We start from the raw sequence: 27,905 nt of genomic DNA on the forward strand, positions 1-27,905 counted from the left end.
TCCCTTATTGACTTTGCTTGTTCCAGACCCTGGACAGTGCAACTGTTGCAAACACATGCCAATTGCCCGACACCTGGATTTTAATCATGTAACTGGGTGTACTGCAATGGTCATAAGTGTGAAAACCAGTCATAAGTCACTTTTTCCAATGCTGTTGTAACTTCATGGTGACTAAATGAATGGTTGTAATCAAGGACTATTTGTACTAGAAACTCACAATTAGTTTTTATGGAATCCTAGTCCATTTTGGTTTCTGTAACACACATAGATATAGATAGTATCCTCAACCATAATGGAGCTAAAGCCATTATGTTATGACAGTCAAAATGGGTTGGTCATGTAATTCACCTGATTTGACCTCTTTTTTGTGGCAAGCATTAAGTAACTGCTGGGGTTGTTACACAAACACAGTAGTTGTTAAAGCAAGCCAGTGGAAATAAGTCCTAGTTTTCAGGAAAACCTTTGTAAAACCTGACTGCAGGATGCAGCAAATGCAGCCATGTTGCCAAGCATCTAAAGTTTGGTCATGTTGTAAGTTGAGTTACATGCAATGTAATGTTATATGAAAGTCTAGATAATATGTTTAACTTTTGTTCTTATTTTTTTGTGGAATTCTTAACATTATTTGCTTATTCATTAATGATGTTGCCTTCTATCGGTATCAGATGTAGCTGGTACTTGAATAATAATATTGGTAGTCCTCAATTTACGACCATCCTCATGACCATAAGGATGCTAAGACATTTGTTAAGTGAGTTTGCCCCATTTTATGAACTTTTTTGCCATAGTTGTTAAGTGAATCATTGCAGTTGTTAAATTAGTAATGTGGTTGTTAAGTGAATCTGGCTTCTCCATTGACTTTGCTTGTCAGAAGGCAGCAAAAGGTAATCACAAGACCCTGGTTCATAAATAACCAGTTGTCAAGCATCCAAATTTTGATCATGTGACCATGGAGATGCTGCAATCTAGTAAGTGAAAAACGATTGTAAGTCACGTTTTTCAGTGCTGTTGTAAATTTGAAGGTCACTAAATGAACTGTTGTAAGCCATTTTACAAAATGATATGGGTAATATAAGCTAAGCTATGAGATTAAGTACAGAGAGCGAAAAGCAAAAGAGTAAAACAAGGAGAAACCTGCCTTTTACTTTCACCATAGAAATTGACATGCTTTCACTTTCTCATCATGACAGCCAGAAGTAAAGCTGCTAAATTAGGAGAAAGACATAGAGAATCACTAGAATAATTTACAGATAGATAAGATTATTTCACCAGGGATTTTGTGGGAAATGTTTGAGGAATTCACTAAAAGAGAATTGTTACTGTTGGGGAGAATCTTGGATAAAAATGAATCTTTTGCCATGAATGGCTTTGTTTCAGGGATTACCTGTTTAAATGTACCCTGTGTACCATTTAAACCAGGGTCCCCAAGCCCTGGGCCAGGGCCCACTACCAGGCCGTGGCCTATTCAGATTGAGCCAAGTGAGTGGCCCTTGCACAAGGGGCAGGCCAGTGGCCATTTGTGCGTGTGCACACCGGCCTGCCCCTTGTGCAAGTCTAGCTGCACACGTGTGCACAAGGACTGCATGTATGCACACGTACCGATTTACCTCTCGTGCAGCCCAGTTCCATTCTCCCCTCTAGTGAGGCATCAAACCGCAAAGATTGGGGACCACTGATTTAAATAATGGCAAAAAATATATCTATATTTTAGATAGATAGAGAAAAAAAGTTAAATATAAAGTGTTGCAAGATGCAAAGGAAAGAAAGTTGGATTTACCAGATTTGAAATTGTATTACATTGCTTGTTGTTTGATAGATGAAAGAATGTAAATTCCTGAGATACAAGAGACTTTTACAATTAAGTGACTACCTGATGTTTTCATGACATGTACAGTTATGCTATGACAAAGTTAAACTTAATGTAAACTTTAAAAATTTTATTAGATAATATTGAGGATATGGAATAGATATAAACTCAGTTGGTTCCCAAAACACATTTATGGATCCCAGCTCAAGAATCACATCATAGAAGAGAGCTGGCAGACCTACCTGGAAATTTAACTAGCTGATGTACTGGGACTTACTGGAAAACTATCGAAGGTGATTTAAAACTAAATCAAAATAGCAATTAATAGCAGGAGGATATAGTTGTCAGTGGTTTTTCTATTTATAACTCTCAGAAACATTTAAAATGGATAAAAATGACATATGGAGGAAAATAAGACTGAATTTGAAATACAATTGTGTACTTACAATGAACATGTAACTGCTGAAATGTATAAACTCTTGTTGTAATTTAAAACATGGGAAGAATAAGTTAAAAATGTATGAAAAGGTAGGCTACAAATTTTAATTATAATATGCAGATAGATCAGTAGGAAAATAAATGGCAAAAAGGGTTGAAATTTATATTGTGTTTTGATTCCAAAGAGAAATGTTATTAAAAGATACATTGTTGGTACAAGATGTCAAAGAACGCATAAAGATGTATAAAGGCACTTCAAATGTATGTAGGAAAGGTGTACAGCAGGGGTCTTCAAACTTGGCCCTTTTATGTCTTGTGGACTTCAACTCCCAGAATTCCTCAGCCAGGCATGCTGGGTGAGGAATTCTGGGAGTTGAAGTCCACAAGTCATAAAAGGGCCAAGTTTGAAGACCCCTGGTGTACAGTATGAAGGGACATTTTATAATGCTTGGTGGACATATAAAAAAGGTAAAGGTTTTGATTCAAATGCATATTTTGATACAGAGAATTTTAAAGATCAATATTCAATTGGACTTTTCCTTTTAGAACTAATGAATAAACAGAAAAAACACAGAATATTATTTCAACATACGATTACTATGGACAGATTACTATATGCATAAAGATGGAAAGATTCAACACTATTATGGAGGAATGGTCGATGAAATTGACAGATTTTGTTGAAATGGATAAATAGGCTTTGATTCCAAAAAATATATTTTCTACATTTATGGATGATTGGGAGTCTCTTTTGGAATTTTTGTGTAAATATAAAAAAGATTGTGATTTATATACATATAAAGAAAAGTAATATGGTGACGGTTTAGAGTGAAGTTAAAATATATTAATGGGTGTGAAGAATATTGGCAGCCACTTCTTTGTATCTTTTTCCTTTCTAATTCTCCTTACCTTTTTCTTCTTCTTTTGGCCTTTTTGTTTTGCATAATGATTTCTTTTTTCCTTCCTTTCTAATGGTTTGTATTACTTTTTAACTTCTTGTTTAAAGATATCAATAAAAGTTACACACACACACACATTCCCTAAAGCAGGGTGTCAAACTCGATTTCATTGAGGGCCGCATCAAGGTTGTGGTTGACCTTGTGGGGCCAGGGTGGGCATAGTGGGGGTGGGAGTGACCAGGGTGGGCGTGGCCAGCTCAACATCGCTTGTGTCGGGAAGTGCCTGTGGTGGGAGTGTCCACAGACAACAGTAAAACTGTCAAAATGTTGTCTGTGATAGTTGATCAGAGCACCTCTGTTTTTTATGTGCAACAGCTTTAGCATTTAGGAACAGAGATGAGTTAGTTGCTTTTCTACTAATACATAATCCTTTAAAGAGCTCTCCTGTATGGACCCTGCCATGGTCTAATTCAGACTGGAAGTATAACAAAGGAAAATATTTTCCCCCACTCTCCTTTGTCCTGTTTTCCCCACTGGAAATGGCTGTTTGCAACACACAAGGAGGGGATACTTTCCTAAGAGTTCATAATTCAAGAATACCAATGTTAACTTGGATTGCCAATAAAGTCCTGTCTGTGACAAAAGAGAACACAAAATTGCTTTCTCCTTTGAGCCCAAGTCTCAATGGATCTAGGACTGAAGCAGAACTGCATAAACTTCCATCAACTTCCCTCCGCCCTGTGCGTTCCCACAGAGAGGGCCTCCTCAGGGTGCCACCGGTCAGAGAATGTCGGCTGGTGGCCCCAAGGGGGAGGGCCTTCTCTGTGGGCGCCCCGGACTTATGGAATCAGTTGCTGGTTGAGCTCTGGTCGGCGCCTGACCTTCGCTCCTTCCGACGCGATCTGAAGACCTATTTATTTGAACAAGCTGGCCTGGCCTGATGGGGGATGTGTTGGGGTTTTTACTGCGGGTTTTTTATACTATTATTTATTGTTTTAGCTTGGGCTCTGTTTAATCCTCTTTTAACTTTTGTATTTTGCATTTTATATGTGCCCTGTTCACCGCCCTGAGTCCTTCGGGAGAAGGGCGATATACAAATATAATAAATAAAATAAATAATAAATAAATAAACTGGAGCATCTCCAACCAAGTTGCCTCTTCCTTCCTTCCTTCCTTCCTTCCTTCCTTCCTTCCTTCCTTCCTTCCTTCCTTCCTTCCTTCCTCCCTCCCTCCCTCCCTCCCTCCCTTCCCTCCCCTTCTCATCTCTTTCCTTCCTCCATGCTCAGGAAGGGATGATGGGAGGGGGAGAGATTGCCAGCACTGCTGGCATGCATGCTGCTGTCGGCCATCACTATCCCATGTGGGTGGGTGGGACCAGTCCCGGTGAAAGGGAAGCCTCATGGCTGTGAGGCTAGGTCAGTGAGCAGGCCATGGAGGTGCTGGTTGGAGGGTAGTGGTGGTGCTGATCTACAACCTGGTTGTGTCCATCAAAGCCAGAACGCGCTCAGCCTTAGCTCCACAGGGCAGCCCTGGAACCAGCAAGGAGCTGCCCCGCCACCTCTGCCCCGCTCCCTGGGTGTGCGCACAGGAGACGGCCAGTGCTGGCATCCTGGGTGAAGTCAGCCTGCAGGGCAAGACAGCCTGCAAAGATGCCAGAGTCCTCTGCCTGTTCGCTGCCTCTTGTGCGCACGCCCAGGGGGTGGGTGGGGGCGCCCATCGCTGGTTCCAGGGCTGCCCTGTGGATCTAAGGCTGAGCATGTTCTGGCTTTGATGGCTGGCACCAGGTTGTACATCACTGCCCGGTCGGCCTGGGCCAGGCCGAGGTGCCGTGGGCTGGTCCTTGCTGTTTCCAGAGCAGGTCCCCAGGCCAGAAGGAACCACATGGCAGGCTGGATCTGGCCCATGGACCTTGTGTTTGACATGTCTGTCCTAGAGCACGAACATCATCCCAGCAGCCTAGCTAAAGCCAGCATGGAACAGCAGCAACATAGGAAGATACTGGCTGCAGATGATCATTTTGAGAGTTGCAAAAGCATTAGTTGATACTGCCTAGTAAACCACTCCTATATTTTTACCAAGAAAATCACATGAGTAGAAAATCTAAAATGATTGACAATATAGATTCCTCTCCCCAGGCAGGTACAGGATTGTTCAAAGGTTGTCTTGGATCATTTCTTGTTGCTCCCATTCAAATTTGAGGAACGCACTGCCAAAGAGCCAGCTTTGGTGGCAAAAGCAGCAGTTTGTCAGTAGGAAGAAAAAAAATCACCTCACTGCTCAGTGTGCCATTTTCGGAGGACCTGTGTGGAGGCTGTGATGGAATGTCTCAGAAACATACCTTTTCTTTGTATATGGATGGTTTGGTGGATGTTACTTATATGTGCTTTTTCTAAATTGCACACTGTTTTTGAAATTGAGTTGAACTTCAAAAAGCTATCCAGCATGAGTAAGAGAAATTCATCTAGGGCTGAAAAGACTTTAATTTGAGAATGTGGTTAATTTTTAGCTGTTTTTGCTTTGCATTTTTGTCAGTTGGAAATTGAGGAAGGGTTCTGAAGCAAACCAGCAATTACTCAAAAGTACTGACGCATAGGTATTAGTGAAACCCAGATAAAATGAGCTAAACTTAAGCAGCGTTTTCTATTACTTAAAATAAGTATTTTTGTAGCCTTATGTAAATAAACCAGCTATAGTTAGGATAGGGAAATCCTGTGTTTTGGACTGGTTGCAACAGGAACACCATATTGGTACAAAATGCTTGGTTACTGTTTCTTTGCTATTACTGCTATTGAAGGTAGCTAAAAAAATTTGAAATGGCTCTGACCATGGTTTCTTTAGAATTACATGGAAATTAATATTGGGGTTATTTCATAAACAGTATATTATAACTGGTTTTGGAAAGAAAACGTTTCAAATTTGCAGAAATGCACGCACAGTGCAATCTCTGGCAGGAGGAGCCGAGTTGGAGTAATTGAGTCATATATAAGAGTACTTCTTGTTTAAGGTTATGCCCACATTTAGTTTTTTAACATTATTTTTATTTCTTCAAATCTATAAACAAGAGGGAAGGAGAAGCCGAAATAGAAATATTAAAAGGAAATACAAAAAACCAAAAACACCTGTCAGTAACAAAACAGAAAAAAGAATACAGGTAGTCTTCGACTTACAACAATTCCTTTAGTGGCCATTCAAAATTACAGCGGCACTGAAAAAAGTGACTTATGACCATTTTTCACACGACAGTTGCAACATCCCCATATAACTGACTCACATTTATGACGGTTGCAGTGTCCTGGGGTCATGTGATCCCCTTTTACAATCTTCTGGCAAGCAAAGTCAGTGGGGAAGCCAGATTCATTTAACCGTATTACTAATTTAACAACTGCAATGTTATTCAGTTAACAAATGTGGCAAAAATGATTGTAAAATGGGGCGAAACTCACTTAACAAGTTTCCCACTTAGCAACATAAATTTTGGGCTCAATTGTGGTCGTAAGTCGAGGACAACCTTTATTGACTATAAGAGTAAAATTTATCAGAATTTCTATTAAAATTCTATTAATTTGATAAAAAGTCATTATGTATGCATAAAATGAATGCTTGTCTTCCATCCAGGGTTTTAAAATCATAGCATTTGAATCTCTCCATTGGAGTAAAACAGTCTTCTTAAATGCAGCTGCCACATGATTAATCCCAATTTCTTTACAATTTGGCAGGTTTCAAATTGTTGCAATATAAATTAACATCACATTGATATGTTCATTATGCCCATAGGATAATTATTCAACATTTCTTTAAAATATCAGGCGATTAATTTCTTAAAATCAATTTTTTTGCATTGATTTCTTATTATTGATCATTTAAAGTTACCTGAAAGATCTCCATATCAATCTTGGTACAACTTTTCAGTTGTATAAAACATTTAACTCTAGATTTAGGAAAACTTTCTCTAAGAATAAAAATTTAGGACGCTGAGCTTGTCGATCAGAAGGTCGGCAGTTTGGTGGGTCGAATCCCGAGTGCCGCGTAACAGAGTGAGTGCCTGTTACTCGTCCCAGCTTCTGCCAACCTAGCAGTTCGAAAGCATGTAAAAAGGCAAGTAGAAAAATAGGGACCACTCTGGTGGGAAGGTAACAGCGTTCTGTGCGCCTTTGGCGTCTAGTGATGCTGGCCACATGACCACGGAGACGTCCTCGGACAAGCGCTGGCTCTTCGGCTTTGAAACGGAGATGAGCACCGGCCCCTAGAGTCGGAAACGACTAGCACGCAAGTGCAGGGGAACCTTTACCTTTTACAAAATTATAAATTATAAAATCAAAAGTTGTTATAATTGATATAATGCCATATGACAGTTTAAAGTAAACCAAATTCAATTTTTAGCCTTTCTTTTTAGCCTCATTTCAAATGCAGCCACTGTAAAGTAGGAATACTGGCCATATTGGGATTCTCATGTTTAATTTTTAAATTTTTACTTCTAACTCAATCCTAATTTAGCATTTTGATATTGCTATCTGATCTGTATGCCAGATGGCTTTATAATGAATGATCAAGTACACATCTCTGCTGTTTGAATAGCTGGTATTAGAGAAATGTCAGATATTTATATTAATACTGGGGATGTTATTTTTTCCTGTTCAGTGCTTAGATGTAGCAACTAAGTGGTGCTACATTCTGCAAAACTGAGCTAATAGTATCTCAGCATAATTTACTAGGGTTTTTCTCTTTCTGGATTTACAGAGATATGAAAAATGCTGTAATTGGAAACAACAAACAAAAAGCCAACTTGATTGTTTTGGGAGCAGTTCCAAGGTATGTCCTCTGCTACTCTCATTTTCACTGATTCACAGCAGTTTCATTAAGCCATTAAGGACATTTAATTTTCCTGACTGTCGCTGATTTTTTCGATAGCTGAGATTAGTATATCTGATTCCTTGCTATACTGTAAAAACTGCTTGTATGGATACATCTCTGCCAAAAAATTTGGAAAGAATGTCTATTTCAAAGCTATGAAAATAGTTCAAAAGTCACTGGTTAATAAAACTTATAAAAGAAATGCCTAAACCTGTTTCTTCCATTTCTTACTTGCATGAAGATTGCATATAAGAATTTAGAGGAAAAATACTTTTAATTTAAAAAAAGAAGCAATTTACTCTTCCTTTTTAAATTGTGAAGTTAAAGAACTTCCAGCCTTTTAATTACTAATCTCCTATAGCAAATTCCTACAATTTGTTTAGTGTCTAACGTGCTGTTACCAAGTTTCTCATATAAAAATAAAGTATCAAGTTGTTTCATGTAGATTTGTGGATCTACATAATTTTTTACATATTCCTAGGACCTTTTGCCATAAAGGAGTTTGAAAATCAATAATCTTGTGATCATTAACAAGACTCATATTCTTCAACACCATTCTTATTTTTATTAATATCCTGCCTCTACATGAATAAAAACACTTCCAATTCCATTTTTATAATGCTTTCATACTATTGTTGTTTTTGATCTTAATTTTTTTGATGGAAGAAGCTTTTAGTTCCTTTTGTTAAAATAATGGGCTTCTGAATCATTTGTTGATCTACTGCAGGCATGTTAAACTTGTGACGTTGTGCAACGTATCACGACTTTTTCCCCATTGCCGGCAGTAGATCTCATTCAACGAATAAGTCTTGATCCCCCTCCCAGCCTAAAGTTACCCAGCTGGATTTCATATGTAAAGCGGAACTAGAACTCACACTTCTCTGGTTTCTTCTCTGGTGCTTTAACCACTAGACGAAACTGGATCTCACTATAAACTACTAACGTGGTCTTTGTGTTTTGACCACCCATTTAGTGATCATTCAAAGTTACAATGGCGCTAAACTAGGGAGACTTATGAAAGTTTCTGCACTTGCAGTTTCCCCGCGGTTACATGATCAGCATTTACATCTTCCCTCAAAGTCAGTGGGGAAGCAGACAGGAGGTTCACAAGTTGCCCCACTGCTCTTTTGCCCACCCAAAACACCCACATAGCCACCTATACTCCATAGTACCTGCTTGTGACACCAACCCAGCTACCTGCACTCCTTCGTTCATGCCCATGACACCTATCCATGAAATGTGCCAGCAGGCCCCCCCCCCAAAAAAAACAACCCTCTCATCCACAGCAGTCATCTGCTGGCCTACTTGCCAGAGACTTGCTTTTTTTCTCTTGTTATAGTCTTATGAGGTTGTCGCTTAAAGACTTGTGTGGTCCTGGGTTACAACAGTAACGGGCTGTTGAGATTGCCGTCACTAAACAATGTCACGTGATGTCATGCTCTGTGGCCACATTTCTTTACAATGGAAATTCTGGTCCCAATTGCTGTCACAACCCAAGTACTATCTGTTAACGTGGGCTTTTTCACCTCCATTTGCATCAAGATGTTTTTTGCTTTTGTCAGCAGAATTAAAATGTCAGCATAAATAATGATGACTAAAGTATATAATGGTTTACTCATAATGTGCTCTAGTGTACATGGAACCTGAAGGCAAAACAACACTGTTTTGAGATTTAGGATATGTGGTTTGACATACCTTATGGTCCAGATAATCCACAGATCAGATGCAGCTATCAGACCATTTTTGTCCACTATCTAGTGCTTTCTTTGTTCATGCCACAGAAGTGCAATTTTGTTCTGATTTTGGAGAAGAAATAACATAATTATTTGATGGTTAAAATAGGGTTAAGACCTTAAGCTTACATCAACTTCCTCATAAACTCTGAAAACTTTAAAAATGGTCTTATTTGCATTTGTTTAAAATCTGATTTGTCAGATTTTATTTTAACATTTTCATAAGCAAAATAATGATATGGCTATTTACCTGAATGTTTTATTCTTTTACTTATTAATTCCTAGATATGATCATTACATTTGTGCAGTATCTTTAGGGCCCCCTTGATTCTTGATTGGTTAGAAAGGCGAAACAAATCTTCTAAACAAATAAAGCCTTTTATCAGTCAAATTAGTATAACTATTTTGTGTGATACAAATGTAACACTAACACATCCAAGCATTTTAAAAATAGATGGGAATTAGAGTTATAAAAGCAAAAGATTATAAGCAAACAGGAGGCATATATCCATTAATTTGTTAATATTAAGCAATCAGAAAATGTTAATCCACACAGAAATGATAAAATTAATTCTTATTCTTAATATAAAAATTCTAGAGTCCTTCAATGTTTTTTGGACTGGAGAGATTCAGGTTCTTTTTCCCATTAGATCATAGAACTCACTGAATGATTTTAGGTTAGTGAAGGTAAAATTAAGGCAGACTGTGCAGTACCTAATTTGGCTCATTCCAACTCAAGACAGGATATAAATGCATTTAATAAGCAAGAAATCAGTACTCAGTCACCAGTAGGATAGATGTGTCAAGTTAATTTAGCATCAGGATACAGTGGACCAAAAAACGGTTTTAGTTACTGAAAATTAAAATGTATATACAGAAGCAAAAGCTATTTATTGCAAACTAGAATATTTAATCTCATATTTGAAAAAAAATATGAAAGCAATAGTGCTGGACTTCAAACTGAGCAAGAGTTTGTTACATACAATAGTATAGTACAAAGAATTGCTTTTGACTCAGACAATGGCTACATAGAAATGTAACTTGTATATACCCAAGAATATGTTGCTGATAAAGTAATCAAGTATCTTAGTAAAACTTAGTTAAAGTGCAACCTAGTACTTTTGATAAACAATATAGGAACAGGTTAATGATTACCGGTAAATATTTTTTCCAAAATATGCCTTATTTGCATTACTAAAGTAAACTTGACTTGTTCTTATGAGGAAGCTATTGAAATCACAAAAATAAATCAACTTTTTGAATTTATTTATATTATACAGATGAATGATGATGATGAACCAATTGTGGACAAAAATGTCCTCAAAGTTTAGCTATCCTTGACATTTATAAAATACCAAAGCTCTCATACTACTGTATATAATTGCAATTCTATGCATTTTTACTAAGGAGTAAAACAATCCTTGGTAATTGTTTGAGTTAAACATTCAAACTCAGTTGGACTTCCTTCTGCATAGACTTCAATGGAATCGCACTTACGTATTTTATTAGGCTTATATGCCACTCCAGTCATGCCTTACAAACCTCCAAAACAGTAACAAGATTTAAAACAATAGTATAACAAAATAAATAGTAAAAACAATATAACTTCCCAAGTGCCAAGGAACTACCATAGCTCATATAGTAAGTCATTCTTTAGGAGAACAAAAACAATCCCTAAAACCCCTGACAATATGATTCACCTTATCCTATACCTTTTCCTAATCCCTGAATTTAATTAAAAAAGGAGAAGAAAGTGTCCTGTCATTTGTGCTGAAATCCACCTACAACATTTTTCATTTCTCCTCCAATATCTTGTTCACTGTGCACACAAAGTTCTTAATCTGGCATTCATTCATTCATTGTTTCAATTCGTATAGCACCTATCTCAAATACATGCTTCTGGGCAGGTCACAGTAATTAAAACTATAAAAAAACATAATACAAGAAATATATAAAAATGAGACAAAAAAGTATTTAACAACACAGTCAATATCCAAGGTATAACAAGAACTGTCAATAACAATTAACAGCCATTGTATAGATTTAACCACACATCCCGATCCCCAAACCCAGTGGCAAAATCAAGTCTTTAAGGCCTCACAAGAAGTCAGTAGACTCAGGGCGAATCTAATTTTTGAAAGCTGAAATGTATTTAACTTTGTAGCAGGAGTACCAAAAGTAATAAGCTGAGCCAATTCTCAATTATAATCAACAAAAATTGAAATATCCAACTTTTCCCAACATCATCTGTAATGTGTTTCCTATTGTTGAAGAAAAGCAACAAAGGGCAGAAGAGAATCTCTGCTTGGTGTTGGGAGAAAATGGAAGACTTAGGTCCGTGATGGCGAACCTATGGTACGCATGCCACAGGTAGCACACAGAGCCCTCTCTGGGCATGTGCACCATCGCCCCAGTCCTAGGCCTTCAGCTAGGTTTTATAAAACCTTTTCGCTTTAGGCCTCCGCTGCTGTGTGCAAAAAAAAAAAGTTCAATCAATCAATTTCAACTTCTCATGGGAAAAAAAAAGATCTCACAAAGTTGGAATTGATTGATTGAACTTTTTAGTCCCACCCAGTCTGCCGTCACCATCGCAGCCACGCCCACCCAATGAGCCACGCCCACCCAATGAGCCACGCCCACCCAATGGGCCATGCCCACCCGGCACCCGACAGTACATAAGTGGGTTTTGGGTTGCAGTTTGGGCACTCGGTCTCTAAAAGGTTCGCCATCACTGGCTTAGGTGCTTTTTCTCCTGTCTAGCATGATCACGTATTTGGTGGAGAGAAGAAAAATTTAGCCACTATAACTGGAGAAGAGAAGCAGGTTGGTGGGAGGATAAGGAACGCAACGCAGGTGTTACTGCAAGGAATAATTACCTTAGGAAGTTTGGTATTTTTCCCTAAGCCTTAAAACACACATACAGCTTTGTTTGCTGGGGAGGTTTCAGTTGAAATGGCCATGGAGGCAGAAAGCCTTGCATCTGATGGGAAAGAAGCATGGTATTTGGAATTCTGCATGTTACTAAACTTCCTCAGTCTTCCTTTCCATCTGAATAACAATATTTTCACAGAAAATTGCACTGGAAAATACCACTTTTCTTTTATGTAAGTAACATTGATCCAGCCTGCTTCAGCAGTAGGCTTGCACCAAGATGGAGACCCTGATGTAAGGACATTTCCTTAACAAATTCTTAGCAAGCCTTCTAAGTGTGAGGCAAGGAGGGTATGTGGATGAATCCTGCACTGTGCTAGCTTGACTCTGTTCACATTACAAGAAGCTAAATTCTGCAAGTGTGCTGCAAGATTAAGTTGTGAATATAACTTATAGAGGTGTGTTAATTTGCCTCACCTCATTTATTAGGCACAAATGATGTTTGTCAATAGTGAATGTGAGAGCAAAACATTTAATATGCTAATTATATTTTGTTTTAAAACTTCCCAAATTGTAACGCAGGAACTGAGGAGGAGAAGTAGGATTTATAGGAAACAGAATTCATGACCAACCTCCTATCTAAAATCTGTTCATATAATGGTCTATTGTACAATTCCCAAAAGGATGGCTAAAGTTTCAGTTATTTTCCTTCAACTGTACACAATCCTTTCCTTCATTTTGCTAGAAACATAATGGCAGGTTTTGTATAGTTTGGCATCTTTTATCCAGTATGAAATTGTAACTGAGGGCATGTCCCTGAGAAGCTTAAAAAAATGATCTCAAAAATGTCAATTCCTGATTATTATTAAAAGCTATGACTTTTTTTCAGATACTTTTCAGCTGAAAAAGTCTAGAAAAATAAGAGGCATAAATTGCTACGGGACAGATTCAGTGAATGTTTTATTAATTGATCATCTATAGTACAATTTGTCTCTGTTTCAGTTGGTTTGACAGCTTCCTTGGCTGCCCAGTACTTTTCAGTATTAGCTGGTAGAGACATCCTATGACATTGTTATTATGCTGGATATCTTTACCTAGGTATTTAAATGAAATAAAGAAAGCATTCTGAGGATTAGAGTATTTTCACTTTGGAAGTATATTCTGCATTTTTATAATACCCCCCCCAAACTATTTTCTTCTCTGGGGAGGGGGTTTGCTGTCTTCCCACAGTATAAAATAATTGAAAAGAGGAAGAAGTATTGTTTCACTCTTCCAGTGATTCCAGAGTAGTTAGTGATGATTCTCCAACCACAGTGCTTTATGTAAACAAGACTTTGATGTACATGAAAAAACTATGATTAGAATGACAAATGGAACATTTATTTCATTAAGTGTATCCTGTTAAGCTTGTTCTTTCTTAGCATTCAGAGGTGTTTGAACATGTAGTAAGTACCTAAATTATAATATAGGCGGGAAAATTGTCAAAGTTACCTTTAGCAACTGGGGAAATATAGCTTAATTCATCTATTCTGATGTATCTTTCTGGTCAATATATTTATTAAATTCTGTTGCATAGAATTGACAGGAATTGCTGATACGTTTATTTATCTTTTTTCTTTAAAGAAGGATAGTCTTTTTTTTTCCAACAGCTGTTGCTTATCCTTGGTTTGGAAAAATTATACACTTATATCTACCTGAACCAAAAAGATAATGTTATATTAGTCTATCTTAGACAGTTTTAGTTTATTTATAGTTTCAGGGTTTATCTCTTGGAAGTCACTCAATCATACAAGATAATAAACTTAATGGCGCAAAGTTCAGCATATTTGGTTTTGACTCTTATTCTTGTTCAAATTATCATTAAAGAACTTCCTGCCATTTTCTTGGCTAATTTTTTACTGATTATATAGCTGGTAGGCTCTCTATAAGGAGAAAGAAAGTCATACATTTGAAATGATCAGGTATATAAATTGAAATAACAAATAATGAATGCATCAGTCCTTAGCATTTCAATTGTTGATGCAGTGCTGTGTTCTACTATGAATTTTTATGCCATAGATTGATGCGAGTTCTGATTGCTTCTTTTAAGAAAATAGAACTGTTAAAATTGAAAACAATAGAAGTGAAATGTTTATTTTATTCTATTATGTTGAGGAACATGTTCTTGAGAAAGGATACAACAACCAAATGTTACATTTATTGAAGGGAAGTAGGAATCACAGTATGAATCTGAGTTTGTATGGAACAGGAGAACAGAATGATCCATTTCAATTATTATGGACATTGCACACACACACACACACTCACACACATACACACATGATTTCTCTATTTTGCCTTCATGCCCCTTTCTTTCTCCCTATTTGCATGTAACAGTTGGAAGTTTCCTAGTTACTGATAAACGGATACTAATACTCAATAGATGTTGGCAACCACTATTTGCATTCTACCTGTTTTGGATTATTCCTTTCATAAGGTTCAATCAGCATGGGCAGATGCTAGGGATTATTGAAGTCCAGATTATTTGTAAGGCACCAGATGCTCCTCCAATTTTATTAAAATCAGGACAATTTAGGATTTGAAATCAGTTTTAAACTGCAACCTACCTGAGAGCATGGGTTATTCCAAACCAAAAAAATATTTTCTAATTTAGATGTAACAAAAACAATAGTTAATATTTTTTTTATTTATGAGTTACCAAAAACACAAGAGAAAAGACAGCAAAAGGATTAAATATCTTAGATTACATGACTGATAAGATGAAAAATAGTAGTATGACAGTATTGTCTATTCTGTTTCTTTCCTGTAGAACTGTTAACATTCCATTCTTCCTTCCATATGATCTGTCCTCTTTCCCAAACCTATTAGTACTTCTTAAACACTGAGCATTCTCAGCATTCATTGGGCTCTATTGGTGTTTTCTTGCTTTAAGAGTTAAATGCACATGACTGTATACTTTGACTGTGGGAGAGTTGTGCATAGGCAATGGAACATGAATTATTATATGTAACTATTAGAAATAATTTCTGAAAAACAAAAATGAAGAAAATTAAGGGTCTTTCTGAATCCAATCAATATAGCTATATATCTTTTAAATAACCAAGAGTACAATATATCATAATGCCAAACATGTTACCAGTGTAGTTACAAAGTATACATGATATGTGTATTATAATAGATTTATTTTAGATAACTTTCGTTTATATAATATAAAAAATTCTATGAATCACCCAACAATCAATAGAAGAATTTGAGTATATTTATTATGGCATAAACTTTCATGGAGTAGAGCAGCAATGAGGAGATGATAGATCCCTGAGTGATTTGCAGGCTATGTGCAGATATTTCTTAGCAACAGCAAAACAGTTATTCTAAAGTTGGAGTATAAGAATTCTTAATCTTTTAGTCTAATGTAGGTTTATAATGGTATATGCAGGTTATCCCCAATGTATGGTTATTGAGTTTGATTTTTGTTTTTTAGCCATACATGTAGTCCTCAAGTTATGACCATAATGGAGCCTGTATCATCCAAAAAGTTACTGTTTTCTAATTTAAGGTAAAGGTAAAGGTTCCCCCGCACATGCGTGCTAGTTGTTTCCGACTCTAGGGGCCGGTGCTCATCTCCATTTCAAAGCCGAAGAGCCAGCACTTGTCCGAGGATGTCTCCGTGGTCATTTGGACAGCATGACTAGACGCCAAAGGCGCACAGAACGCTGTTACCTTCCCACCGTAGTGGTCCCTATTTTTCTACTTGCATTTTTACGTGCTTTTGAACTGCTAGGTTGGCAGAAGCTAGGACGAGTAACAGGCGCTCACTCTGTTATGCGGCACTCGGGATTCGACCCGCCAAACTGCCAACCTTCTGATCGACAAGCTCAGTGTCCTAACCCACTGAGCCACCGCGCCCCTTTCTAATTTAGATGTAATGAAAAACCATAGTTATGTAATCACAAATATTTTATTTATGGGATACCAAAAACATAAGGGAAGAGATTGTACAAGGATGAAGCATCCTAGATTATATGATTGGTTGTTAATTGTCATTAATGATTGGTCATTAAGCAAGCCAATGGTAAGGGTGTGATTTTGCTGAAAACGAAGCAATTGCTAATTTCAACAAAACTGACAGCATGCAGTCATGTAACCATGGGACTCTGCAAATGGTTGCAGATTGACCTACAACCAGCCTACGAACCCCTCAGAATCCAAATCAATCGCACAGCCATCTGGAGACAGCACCAACCCTCAAGCCTCTCTTCCCCCCTAAATGCCACTGAAGATGTCATCTAGTCTAGTAATGAAACATTCGGAAACCAACCCACAAGGTTGGAGAACAAACTTTCATCCTCATCCTACACCCGAGCTACAGATATCCGCCACTATTGCAAATAGAAAACTTTGGTAATTATACAGTTAAACAATTCATCGAATTCAAAGGTCTAAGGCTCAATTACTTAGAAGGAACCTTTTCATAAGATAATGATAGTCTTCAAGTTACAACCATTCTTTGAACAACCGTTCGAAGATATGAAGGCACGGAATGAAGGGACTTTTGATCAGCAACAATCTGATTATTGCAGGCACCCTGTAGTCACGTGAACAAAATTTGGGTGTTTGGCAACCATCTCACAATTTCGACCAATTGTAAACGTTCTGCAGTCAGGTGATTGCCATTTGTGACCTTTCCTGTTGGCTATGATGGATTACAGTAACACAACAGTTTCCAGCAAGGAGGGAGCGCATTCCAAGGAGGGGGCGAGATGAGACAGCCCAGTCTAGAGCTGGAAGAGGAAGAAATTTATGATAGCCAGAATCTCCCAGGCTATATCTGACAAGATTCTTATCTATACAGTATATGGAAATAAAGAACTTTTGTTGGATTGTTTTACACAGTTCTTGGGCTAGGCCTGATGCTGGCTTCCCATTGACCGCTTGTGGGCAGCTAGCATGGAAGGTTGTAAGTCAGCCCTTGGATATGTCTCTCCCAACTCCTATAAGTCTTCCCAGAAAAATCTGACAGGAAACAGCACTAGATGAACTAATTCTACTTTGTTTGTAAGGCTACAACAGAATCTTACAAATCCGAAGACATAAACCTCTCACTGTCACTTTTAACTGTTTGATCCATGTGGGTGGGTCCTTCCTAAGTTTCTTTCTCTAGCTGTTAAGCCATTGGGGGTTTCTGCTACTCTTGTTCATTTCCTAATCAGCATCTCCTCGTCACACATTCTATTACATTCAGTGCCACTTCCTTTACTCATACATGCTGTGCCTTTCCCCCTTTCACTCCCATGTGCTATGTCTTCCCCTCTTCACTGATACACACTTACAGTACCGCCTTTCCCACCTCTTACAGAGGCCTGCTCCCACTAATGCCCTTTTTCCATGGATCTCCCTGCATTCACACATATGCATGTACCCATCTGTGTAATTCTTCCCAAATTCCCAGCGTTCACAAACATGCATGCATCAATCAGTGTTCTCCTACTTTGCATGCATCCCATGCCTCTTTCCCTCTGCACTCACACTCATCTATTCACTAGTGTCATCCTTCCCATTCCTCCATGCACTTGCACACACTTCTTCCCGGGCCTCCCTATAGCTCATGCTACACTGTACCAGTGCCCTACTTGCATGTGACCTGCACCAGTTCCATGTCAACACCACTGTCGCCAAGAAATTCTACTTGAAACCACACCGCAGGCCTTTACCGCCTTACGCTGTTCTCCAACCCACATGCCCCATACATTCACCAAACCATGTGTCTCCCTCTCATGATCTTTCAGAAAGCTTCTGGTCTTCCCCAGATCTCATGAGAATGGGAGTGCTGTTTGGCGGTAGGTAGGTAGGTAGATAGATAGATAGATAGATAGATAGATAGATAGATAGATAGATAGATAGCTAGATAACCTTTATTGTCATTTTTTACTGTGAGCACAATGGCACATATTAAAAATGACATTTAATTGCTTGCTCTCAAAGTGTACACATACATAACACATTTAAACATACTATATACAACATATGTATAGACCTATACCCTTACATATAAGCAACATATAAATATTAATCACTGTCTGTCTTGAATTCATAACGGAAGGAGGAAGCTTTAGAGTTCACAAGGTTAATAATGTATGGCAGGGCTTTTCAACCTTTTCACCCATTGTACCATTTTTAGGATATGGCAACATCCAAGTATCACCAGTCACCTAGCAAGGTGTCAAAAACTTGATGAGCAAAAAAAAAGAAGAAAAAAGGAAAAAAAGTGATGAAGTACAGACAGTCCTCGACTTACAACCGTTTGCTTAGTGACTGTTTGAAGTTAAATGGCACTGAAAAAAGTGCAAGACGCCTGCCCGCCCGGCGGTGCTCTTCCTCCTGTCCGAGGTTTTCATTGTTGTGAGCATTTCTGTTGAGGATTGGCAGTGGGGGTGGGGTGGGGAGTGTTTGGTTTTTATTCCCCCCCATCTGCTGGGTGGTTGCAGTAGGTTTTGGTCACTTCACATGACCCTGGGACACTGACCGTCATAAACATGAATCAGTTGCCAAGCATCTGAATGTAAATCACAAGACCCTGGAGATGCTGCAACATTCCAGCTATCGGTGCTTCCTCTGGGCTCAGCAGACGCGCCGGGATCAGTGCCGAACTCCAGCTGGAGCCTGGCGCTGATCCTGGCGCTTCCACTGAGTCCTGACAGCCCCAAAGAAATGCTGATCCTGGCGCTTCCACTGAGCCCTGACAGCCCTGCAGCTCCAGCTGTCTCTCGCTCAGGTTTGTGCGGTGCTGCCACCGGTTCAGCTCATTCCCCTCCCCTGCTACCACTTTTCTAGGATGGTCGCGTACCACCTGCCAGGTGCCAGTGTACCACAGGTGGTACCCGTACCACTGGTTGAAAAGCCCTGCTGTATGGAACAAAACTCTGACTGAATCTGGATGTTCTGCTTCAGATACTGTGGAGCCTTCTTTCAGAAGGTATCAAGGAAAACAGATCATGAAGAGGATGTGTAGTGTCCCAGACAATCTTACAGACCCTGCTCAAGCAATGTTTTTGTGCTATGTCCTGGATGGAAAGGAGGGAACTGCCAATAATCTTTTCAGCCATCCTCACCACTCTCTGCACTGCCTTCCTGTCTGAAGCAGTAATGCTACTGTGATGCTGTATGACATGATGCTCTCAATCGTCCCTGTGTAGAAAGTGGTGAGGACGGGGGAAGGAAGATGTGCTTTTCTCATGTGACACAGAAAATGCAGGTGCTTCTGTGCCCGCTTCACCAGTGTCTCGCTGTTGAGCGACCAAGCCAGCCTACTTGTTAACTACAAAACCAGGAATTTGATGCTAGTAACCATCTCCACAGGTGAATCATTAATGCACAGAGAAGTGTGGCTGTGCCTCCCTTTTCTGAAATCGACATTGATCTCTTTGGTTTTTCCAGTATTTAAAACTAGGCTGTTTTCCTTATACCAGTTCACCAACCGCTCAACCTCCTTGCGGTAAGCACCCTCATTGTCATCATGAATAAGGCCCACTACTGTTGTATCATCTGTGAACTTTACAACATGGTTGGTGGCAAACCTAGTACAACAACAGGGTGAATAGCAGCGACTGCGTTGAGTCATGAGAATGGCATAAATCTCGGGGACATAGGTGAGTGGGGAAATTGTAGCACTCCTGCAGACATAAGCACTGCTGGGCCAGGGGGGCCCTGGCTGAGGCTTGCAGCACCCTACCCCAATTTCTATGCAATCTGTGCTGGACACTCCAGAGCCTCTGCCACCCTCCCTGCATCACCCCTTGGCTCCTTACCTGGAACTCCTTCTGCTTAATAACTGGCAATTTTGGATGTTTCTTGTTGGAAACCAGCTAAAAAGGTAGCAAATTGTGATCACATAAGTGCAGAGTGCTGCAACCAGTCATAAACCTGGTTTACCTGATTGCACCTGAATTGCAATCACATGACTGCGGAGTTGATGCAGTGGTAATAAATGTGAGTACAATTCGTAAAGCACTTTTTTCAAGGCTGTTGTAACTTCAAACTTGTTAAACGAACATGGGTAAATGGAAAACTACCTGTAGTAGCACTTAAAACTGCATTACTTAGTAGTTCCAATTAATCAGGAAAGAGAATAAATATCTATGTAGAGATTGCAGAATACTGTTCTGAATGCTTGTAAAAAATCAGGTAGGTTCACAAGCTCCATAATAACTTGAACAACCCATGATAAAACTAAAAGAAAAACTCTGCTCGTTATTTCTGCAGTAGTGGTGTGAGCAAGAAAATGAGAGACAAAATAAATTATTATTTCAATAAAAAACCTTATAAAACAGAGGATTTTTCTTTACGCATGAAAACTGATTCTCAGGAATGTATTTTATAGACTTCCATTAGAGTTTGAATATGTGGGAGTTCAGCCCACAAATGAATTGAAGCTGATATTGTTGCCTCATCTGTGTTGCTAAGATAGCTTTCCACAGTTGATCGCTTGATGTTCAAAATTGCCCTCCCAGGGATTAAACATTATGTTTAAAATAAACACGTCCAGCTCTTTTTCCTTATATAATGCATTCATTTAATGAATGTATTTTCCTCCACTATAACCTTCTTTTGTATAAGCCAAATTTATCCTGAAAGTTAAAACAATAAGTAATTTTTTTTAAAAAAATGATGTTAGGAAAGTTGCGTTATTGCATTAAATTTTTTTATATATGTGGAATTGTTAGAGCTGAACGTATTTATTTTTAACACAAGTTTTTAACAACATGGAGACAAAGTAACTGATTCTTCACTTTTGGTTCTAAATAATCTGCTAAAAGTGCAGTGATGTATCACATTTAGATACTTTGCTATTATTTGGTATATTTACAGTTATTGTGAGGCTATGTAATGTTAACAAAAATAGTTTCATCTGATTGCTTCCATGATATTTATCTCCAATTATGTCAGAGTTTTGATTAGGAAAAATGTAGTTTGCTTATGGCTTTTTGGTATATGTGAAGCCACCCATTATGATTTGGTATTATGCACAAACTGAGCTACCACAAGTTGTTTCACTAATCATGATTACAAAATCTTGACTCAGCATACAGATTCCACTGCAACTGGAACGTGTCTTCTTTCTGTAATTTTTATTTTCAAAATATTTCAGCAATTTTCTGATATTTTCAGTGTCATTTTTCTGATTAGGATGCTAAATGGATCATATTTGCATTTGTTTCTAATAGAGATTTTAAATAGACCATAATTAAGTTTTTTGCATGATACATTTACAACTCTATTTTTGACTTTTTTATTCTGTTATAGTTAACTTTTTATCCAATGGTTTTAACACATTTCCTTTAATAGTTCCATGGTTGTACTAATAGTTAAAGCTTTTTTTAAAATAAATTGCATCTCTTTCCATATTTATCTTAGTTTCCTGTCAACTTCTTTGAATTTCTCTTGCTACTCACGTTTTAAAAGTATATTACCCATTACTTCCAGAATAACTCCTTGTACTGCTAATTTAAACTGAACACAAGCTATTCAGCTTTCCATTGTAATTCCACTTTTTCATCATTGGTTTTGGATATAATGTTCTCATTTTTTATCTATCCAATGGAATCCAGGTAGGGTTCTATGTAACACCCTGTCCATTAGCATTTCTCCACTTGATATAATCGGTTTTTTATGTATAGAAGGATTCTTTATTTGAATTATTTTTTGTGATCTTACTTAAACAGTTGTATTTCTACATGTAGGTTGCTATACTTGCTTCAGCAAGAAAACTCTAGCACTGAACTGAAAACGGAATGTGCAGTTGTTCTAGGAAGCCTTGCAATGGGTACAGAAAATAATGTTAAATCTCTACTGGACTGCCATATCATACCAGCTTTATTGCAAGGTACCTAATTTTCCATTATTTCATCGGTTTCTTGTGTACACAGTTTGTGAGAAAACTGAATAAGAATCTAAACTTGTATTTACAGGGTTACTGTCATCAGATCTTAAATTCATTGAAGCTTGCCTCAGATGTCTTCGTACTATTTTCACCAGCCCTGTCACTCCTGAAGAATTATTGTATTCAGTAAGTTACAGGCAATAACTGACCTTTTCAGCCTGCATATAAGTTTTATTTCATGTGTGATTCTGAGAGAATTTAGAATCTTTGAAATTAGAACTATTGTAGTTTATCCAAGCTAAAGACTCAGTATGACTCACAGTCATAAAACCACTACACATGACGGCTTATGTTAGTGTGAGAATTGGCTTCACAAAATAATTGGAATTTATAGTGTTCATTGGGATGCTTACAGTATGCAAGTGTGAATTTTATATATTACATTTCAAGATATAAAGACAAATTAATCAGATTAATATATTTTTTCTGAGAATCACATGCTGCTACTATCATCTGTTGTGTGAGAAACAAACACTATTGTATTCCCCATTTGAGAAATATGTGAATAATATTCATTATATTGATTTGACTGGTGATTAATGATGTTATGAAATGAACATATTTTTAGAAAATTCCACTTGTTATAAAATTAATGCTATAATTATTATACATTTTATTACTTCACAGGAGACTTTCATTGTCCTTACAGTAAAGTGATCATTTTCATCAGCTGATTAGCTGGGCCAGTTTAGGAAAATGCCTCACATGGGATTTTTAAGATATTGCAATCTTATGCCATGAAATATTCCCAGTGTCTTAAATATTTTGCAGTTTGTGTTGCTTATTTTGTACTCCAAGTACATGCTACCATACTTGTATTTCTTAAGAAGTACTCTTTAATTTGAAACTAAGACTTTGAGAAAGTTGTTCAACTGAATTTAGCTCACTGAAGACAACTCATGGGGATTTAAGATATATAAGTGAAAAGGGATTGGAGGTTCTGGAACTTTTTTTCCCCTCCTGTTCGGCATATTACCTACACCTTCCCACTCTCAATTGTTGCCAATGTTCCAAGCAGAATATCCTTACTGGCCACTCATCTCCTGATCTCCCCTAGACCTCCCATTTTTCTTTCCTCTGCCCCATTGCACTTGACTTTTCTCCCTTCTGTCCTCCAATTTTCTTGGACCAAAGCATCCCTGTTTTCTTCCATGTGTGAACCTGAAACTGTTTCCTATGCTGAGTGGTTCATGCATGGAACAGTTTGCTCATCTTTAATTACTATAGTCATTAGTGCCCTGTGCTTGACTTTCTGGGTCACTGATTATATAACTTGAATAGATTTTGAAAAGAATCTAGTTTTGTTATTTTGTATTAAGGTTTTACAGAATTCTTTGTTTTCTGAAAAGGCATCATGATAGATGAGTAATGAAAATTGAGATTAGCTCCTTAAAGCAGAAAGATGTTCATTCATAATACATTATGTATATTGATGAGGTGTATATAATATTTAATAGAAATTTTACAGACAAGTATTAATATGTGTGTGTGTGTGTGTATCTTTTAACAGAGCCCCCTCTTGTTTTTGCTGACATCTAAATCTTTAATTGGTCTACCAATTTCTGTTTCCAAATATTTCTAAGCAATGCAGAAATATTCTTTCTTTTAGAAACATTCTAAAAGAAGGTTGAAAGGATCAGTACTCAAGGTATCCTGTAATGCTAGCTAGATTAGGTTCTTAAATTGTCAGAGCTCTATAATCCTTGTAGATAAATCTTTGTTTATGTTGTGTGTAAATTAATAGTCAACTTTGCAGTCTTCAAACTGCTTCCTTCTGAACCACAATATATAGGATAAAATTTTGTGCCAAGTCCACAAAGTAGATACATCTGTGATTTTTTATTTAAATGTTTTGTTTAACTTTTCTGACTTTCTAGGATGCTACAGTTATTCCCCACCTTATGGCACTGCTTAGTAGGTCTCGATATACTCAAGAATATATATGTCAGATCTTCTCACATTGCTGCAAAGTAAGAAACGTTCTTCCCATATGCATGTGTTTATTTGCTTCTGGTTTTTTTTCTAGTATTTTAAACAATTTTTCTCTTTGATTCATTGTGTTAATTTCAAACATGTAATCTCTAGTTGGCATACATAACAATGTCCTTGAGGCTGTCCTGAATTTCTTAACTCTTGAAACATTATGCACTTGTTCACCATTCTGTGAGTTTAGCATTAAGTTCATAAATATAAGCAACAACTTTTCTTTAAAAAGTCTATAAAAACTATAGAATAACTTAATTTTCCTACAACAGAATAAAGTGCTATGTTTACCCTGATCTTTCCTCTTGCCTCCCAGGAGATTGGTGAAAGCTTTAATACGGTGTTTGATAGATGTGCTCCATGGATGAATTTGTCAAAACTTATAAAAATGATGCTTTACAGAATTTATTAACAGGTTTAGACATTCAGTCTCTTGAATTGAATTGAAATTTGTTCAAATCTGCAGTTCTATATACATTCTATCTAGAAGAAACATTAGTAGAACCATAATTTTTAAAAAAGGCAGACAAGAATAGAGTATTCAGATAGTGGTCTCATAGCTGGAATCTTAAACAGTAAAACTGAAATTGTTATTCTATTCTGTTTTTTTGTAATTATAATAAACAATGTTGTGATAGACAAAAAATGTTTCATTGGTATGTCCCAAAGGAGGCAATTGGACTTGTTTTTCTTTGAAGACGTTTCGCTTCTCATCCAAGAAGCTTCTTCAGCTCTGGCTGGATGGTGGGGAATGGAAGTCAGTCAGAGCTGAAGAAGCTTCTTGGATGAGAAGCGAAATGTCTTCAAAGAAAAACAAGAAAGACCAATTGCCTCCTGAAAAAGCACTTTTGGAACAACCATGACCTGGATAACAGAGAATCTCCATAGACTTTCATTGGTCTGCATTTGTGTAATTAATACCAAAACTCATGCAAATATTACAAGAAAATAAACTATAGCTCCCAATATTGGATTAGAAAATGATATAAAATATTATTTTACCTAGGAATCTTATTTTTTTTAGTTAATCTGTCAGCGGACAAACCAAACCTTTTTTTAAAATACCATCAGCACCTTAGCGAAGTACATTTTCTGAAGTCAAGTGACTTTCAACTATGGCATGTATTCAATATTATATTGTTGATATAAATACAGTTGTTTTTACTGATTAGAAAATTCTTGTATGTTTTTTTGGCATTTGGCACCACCACAGTGAATTTCAGATGAAACACTCAGGATGTGAGTGAAGACTTTCAGCTTTAATTCAAAGGATTTGGCAAAAGTATGGCATTAACCATTGAGGTTTTGTCTTCAGTAAGTGAACAGCATTCTCTATTAGGTTGATACAGGTTACCTGACTTTGTCAGCGAAGAATATTCCATTTCTTTGCCTTGAGAAACTCTTGGTTTGTTTTTGCTACATGTCTTGGGTCATTGTCCATCTGCAATACAAATTGGCTGAATCTGAGCAAAGAGTATAGCCCTGTACACTTCAGAATTCATCCTACATGCCATAACGCTGCCTCCTCCATGTTTGATAGATGATGTGGTATGCTTCGGATCATGAGCTGTTCCTTTCCTTTTCCATACTTTTCCCATCATTCTAGTTAATCTTGGTTTCATCAGTCCAAAGAATCTTATTCCAGAACCGGGCTATCTTTTATAGGTGTTTTCTGGCAAAGTCTAAACAGTCCTTTCTATTCTTGATTGTTACCAGAGGTTTGCACCTTGTTGTGAAGCCTCTGTATTTATATTCATGAAGCTGTCTCTTCACTGTAGACTTCGACAATGACATGCTTATCTCCAAGAATATTCTTAACTTGACTAGATGTTGTAAAAGGTTTTTCTTCACCAATGACAGAATGCTGTGGTCATCCACTTTAGTTGTCTTTCGTGGTCTTCCAGGCCTTTTGATGTTGCTTGAGCCTGTCAGTTAATTCCTTTTAAGAATGTTACGGACTATTGTTTTGACCACTGCCAATGCTTTTGCTATCTCTCTGATGGGTTTATTTTGTTTTTCAGCCTGATGTTGGCTTGTTTCATTTGCATAGAGACTTCTTTGGATCTCATGTTGAGTGTTCCAGTGAACAGCTATCAAATGCAAATGTAACATTCAGAACCAACTCCAGACCTTAATCTGCTTGATTTCTCATGGACTAATGAGGGAACATGCCGTTGTGTTGGGGTACAGAGGCCAAATGCCAAAAAACCTATCATTGTTCCAATATATACAAATCTCTCTCTCTCCATTTCTCTGTGTGTGATCCACAATTTGGAAGAAAGTGAAAATAGTGGCATATGAAAACAGGGCTAACTACATCTTGTAATATCCAGAATAGATTAAATACAGATACAAATTGATATTTTAATAATACAGGTAATTGCTCAATGCACATTAGGATTCAGTACAATCCGTAATCTAAAGTATGAAGAATGGAAAAAGAGCTCATTGGAGGAAGAGAAGGGAATAAGTTTTACCATTTTTGAAAGCTTGAGCTTTGAAAAAGAAAGACAATATCATACTTGGCTTTAATTTTATATCTTTTAATATCTGTTCTTCAGCTCCGACACTGGCATAGCTGCGGCTTTAAATCCTCACCTCAGCCACTTCTATGTGCCAATGTAAGTTTTTTTCCCTATAAGTGGTACAGTGATTGCATTTTTAAATTAAGAAATTTGTCAGTGTCAACAGTCCAAATTATTTTCAGGTGTTTTGCTGGTTATATGTAGCTTAATATCTTGTTTTTACTTGAATCAGGATATATGTACACATTTTATTAGCAAATACTAACATTATAGAGCACTCTTCCGATTCAAAGTTAAAATAAAAATTGGAGGATTAAAGTGTATTAGCAGCGAAATTTGAAACATTGAATAATAACTTAAGAGAATCTGTGGTAAGAGTGTCAAAATATGCTCTAAAAAACCCTCCATGGAGTTCAAAAACAGACTTTCCAATTTTCACCTTTCTACAGCTAGCCAAAATAAAAAGTTAAGGTTTTTAAATTGAGCAAAGAAAACAATGTGCTCTACATTATAACTGGTTCATAATAAAGGTAATTAACTACATTTAATTTAGTTTAATCTGACTTATTATTTATTTATTTATTTATTTTTATTGCATTTATATCCCGCCCTTCTCCGAAGACTCAGGGCGGCTTACAAGCTTAGCAGTAGCCTTCATTCCATGTATATGCCTGCTTATTAGGGCTTTCACACACCCCCAAGCGGCATTATTACAAAGTCAGCTTAATTGCCCCCAACAATCTGGGTCCTCATTTTACCTACCTCGGAAGGATGGAAGGCTGAGTCAACCTTGAGCCTGGTGGGATGCGAACCTGCAATAATTGCAGGAAGCTGGTGTTACTTAAGGAGGCGTTAGCCCAC

The 27,905-nt window shown here is 37.5% G+C and overlaps 1 protein-coding gene across 5 annotated transcripts in view; it reads left to right on the forward strand.

The window, feature by feature from the left end:
* The window catches only part of ARMC8 (armadillo repeat containing 8), an 82,416-nt gene that overhangs the window by 9,889 nt on the left and 44,622 nt on the right, over positions 1 to 27,905 (forward strand). For 3 of the 5 annotated variants that reach the window (XR_014492656.1, XM_083363724.1, XM_083363722.1), the window contains 5 exons: positions 7,882 to 7,953; positions 22,337 to 22,479; positions 22,565 to 22,662; positions 24,414 to 24,506; positions 27,081 to 27,140. Coding sequence is in view for 4 of the 5 variants with exons in the window: in XM_083363722.1 (XP_083219848.1) it covers positions 7,882 to 7,953; positions 22,337 to 22,479; positions 22,565 to 22,662; positions 24,414 to 24,506; positions 27,081 to 27,140 (466 nt within the window). In the remaining variant the exon portion in view is untranslated. The remainder of the gene's footprint in view (positions 1 to 7,881; positions 7,954 to 22,336; positions 22,480 to 22,564; positions 22,663 to 24,413; positions 24,507 to 27,080; positions 27,141 to 27,905) is intronic. The other 2 variants (XM_083363725.1, XM_083363723.1) reach the window with 1 other exon arrangement.

The sequence above is a fragment of the Vipera ursinii genome, assembly GCF_947247035.1.
Source record: "Vipera ursinii genome assembly, chromosome: 5".
Lineage (NCBI taxonomy): Eukaryota > Metazoa > Chordata > Lepidosauria > Squamata > Viperidae > Vipera > Vipera ursinii.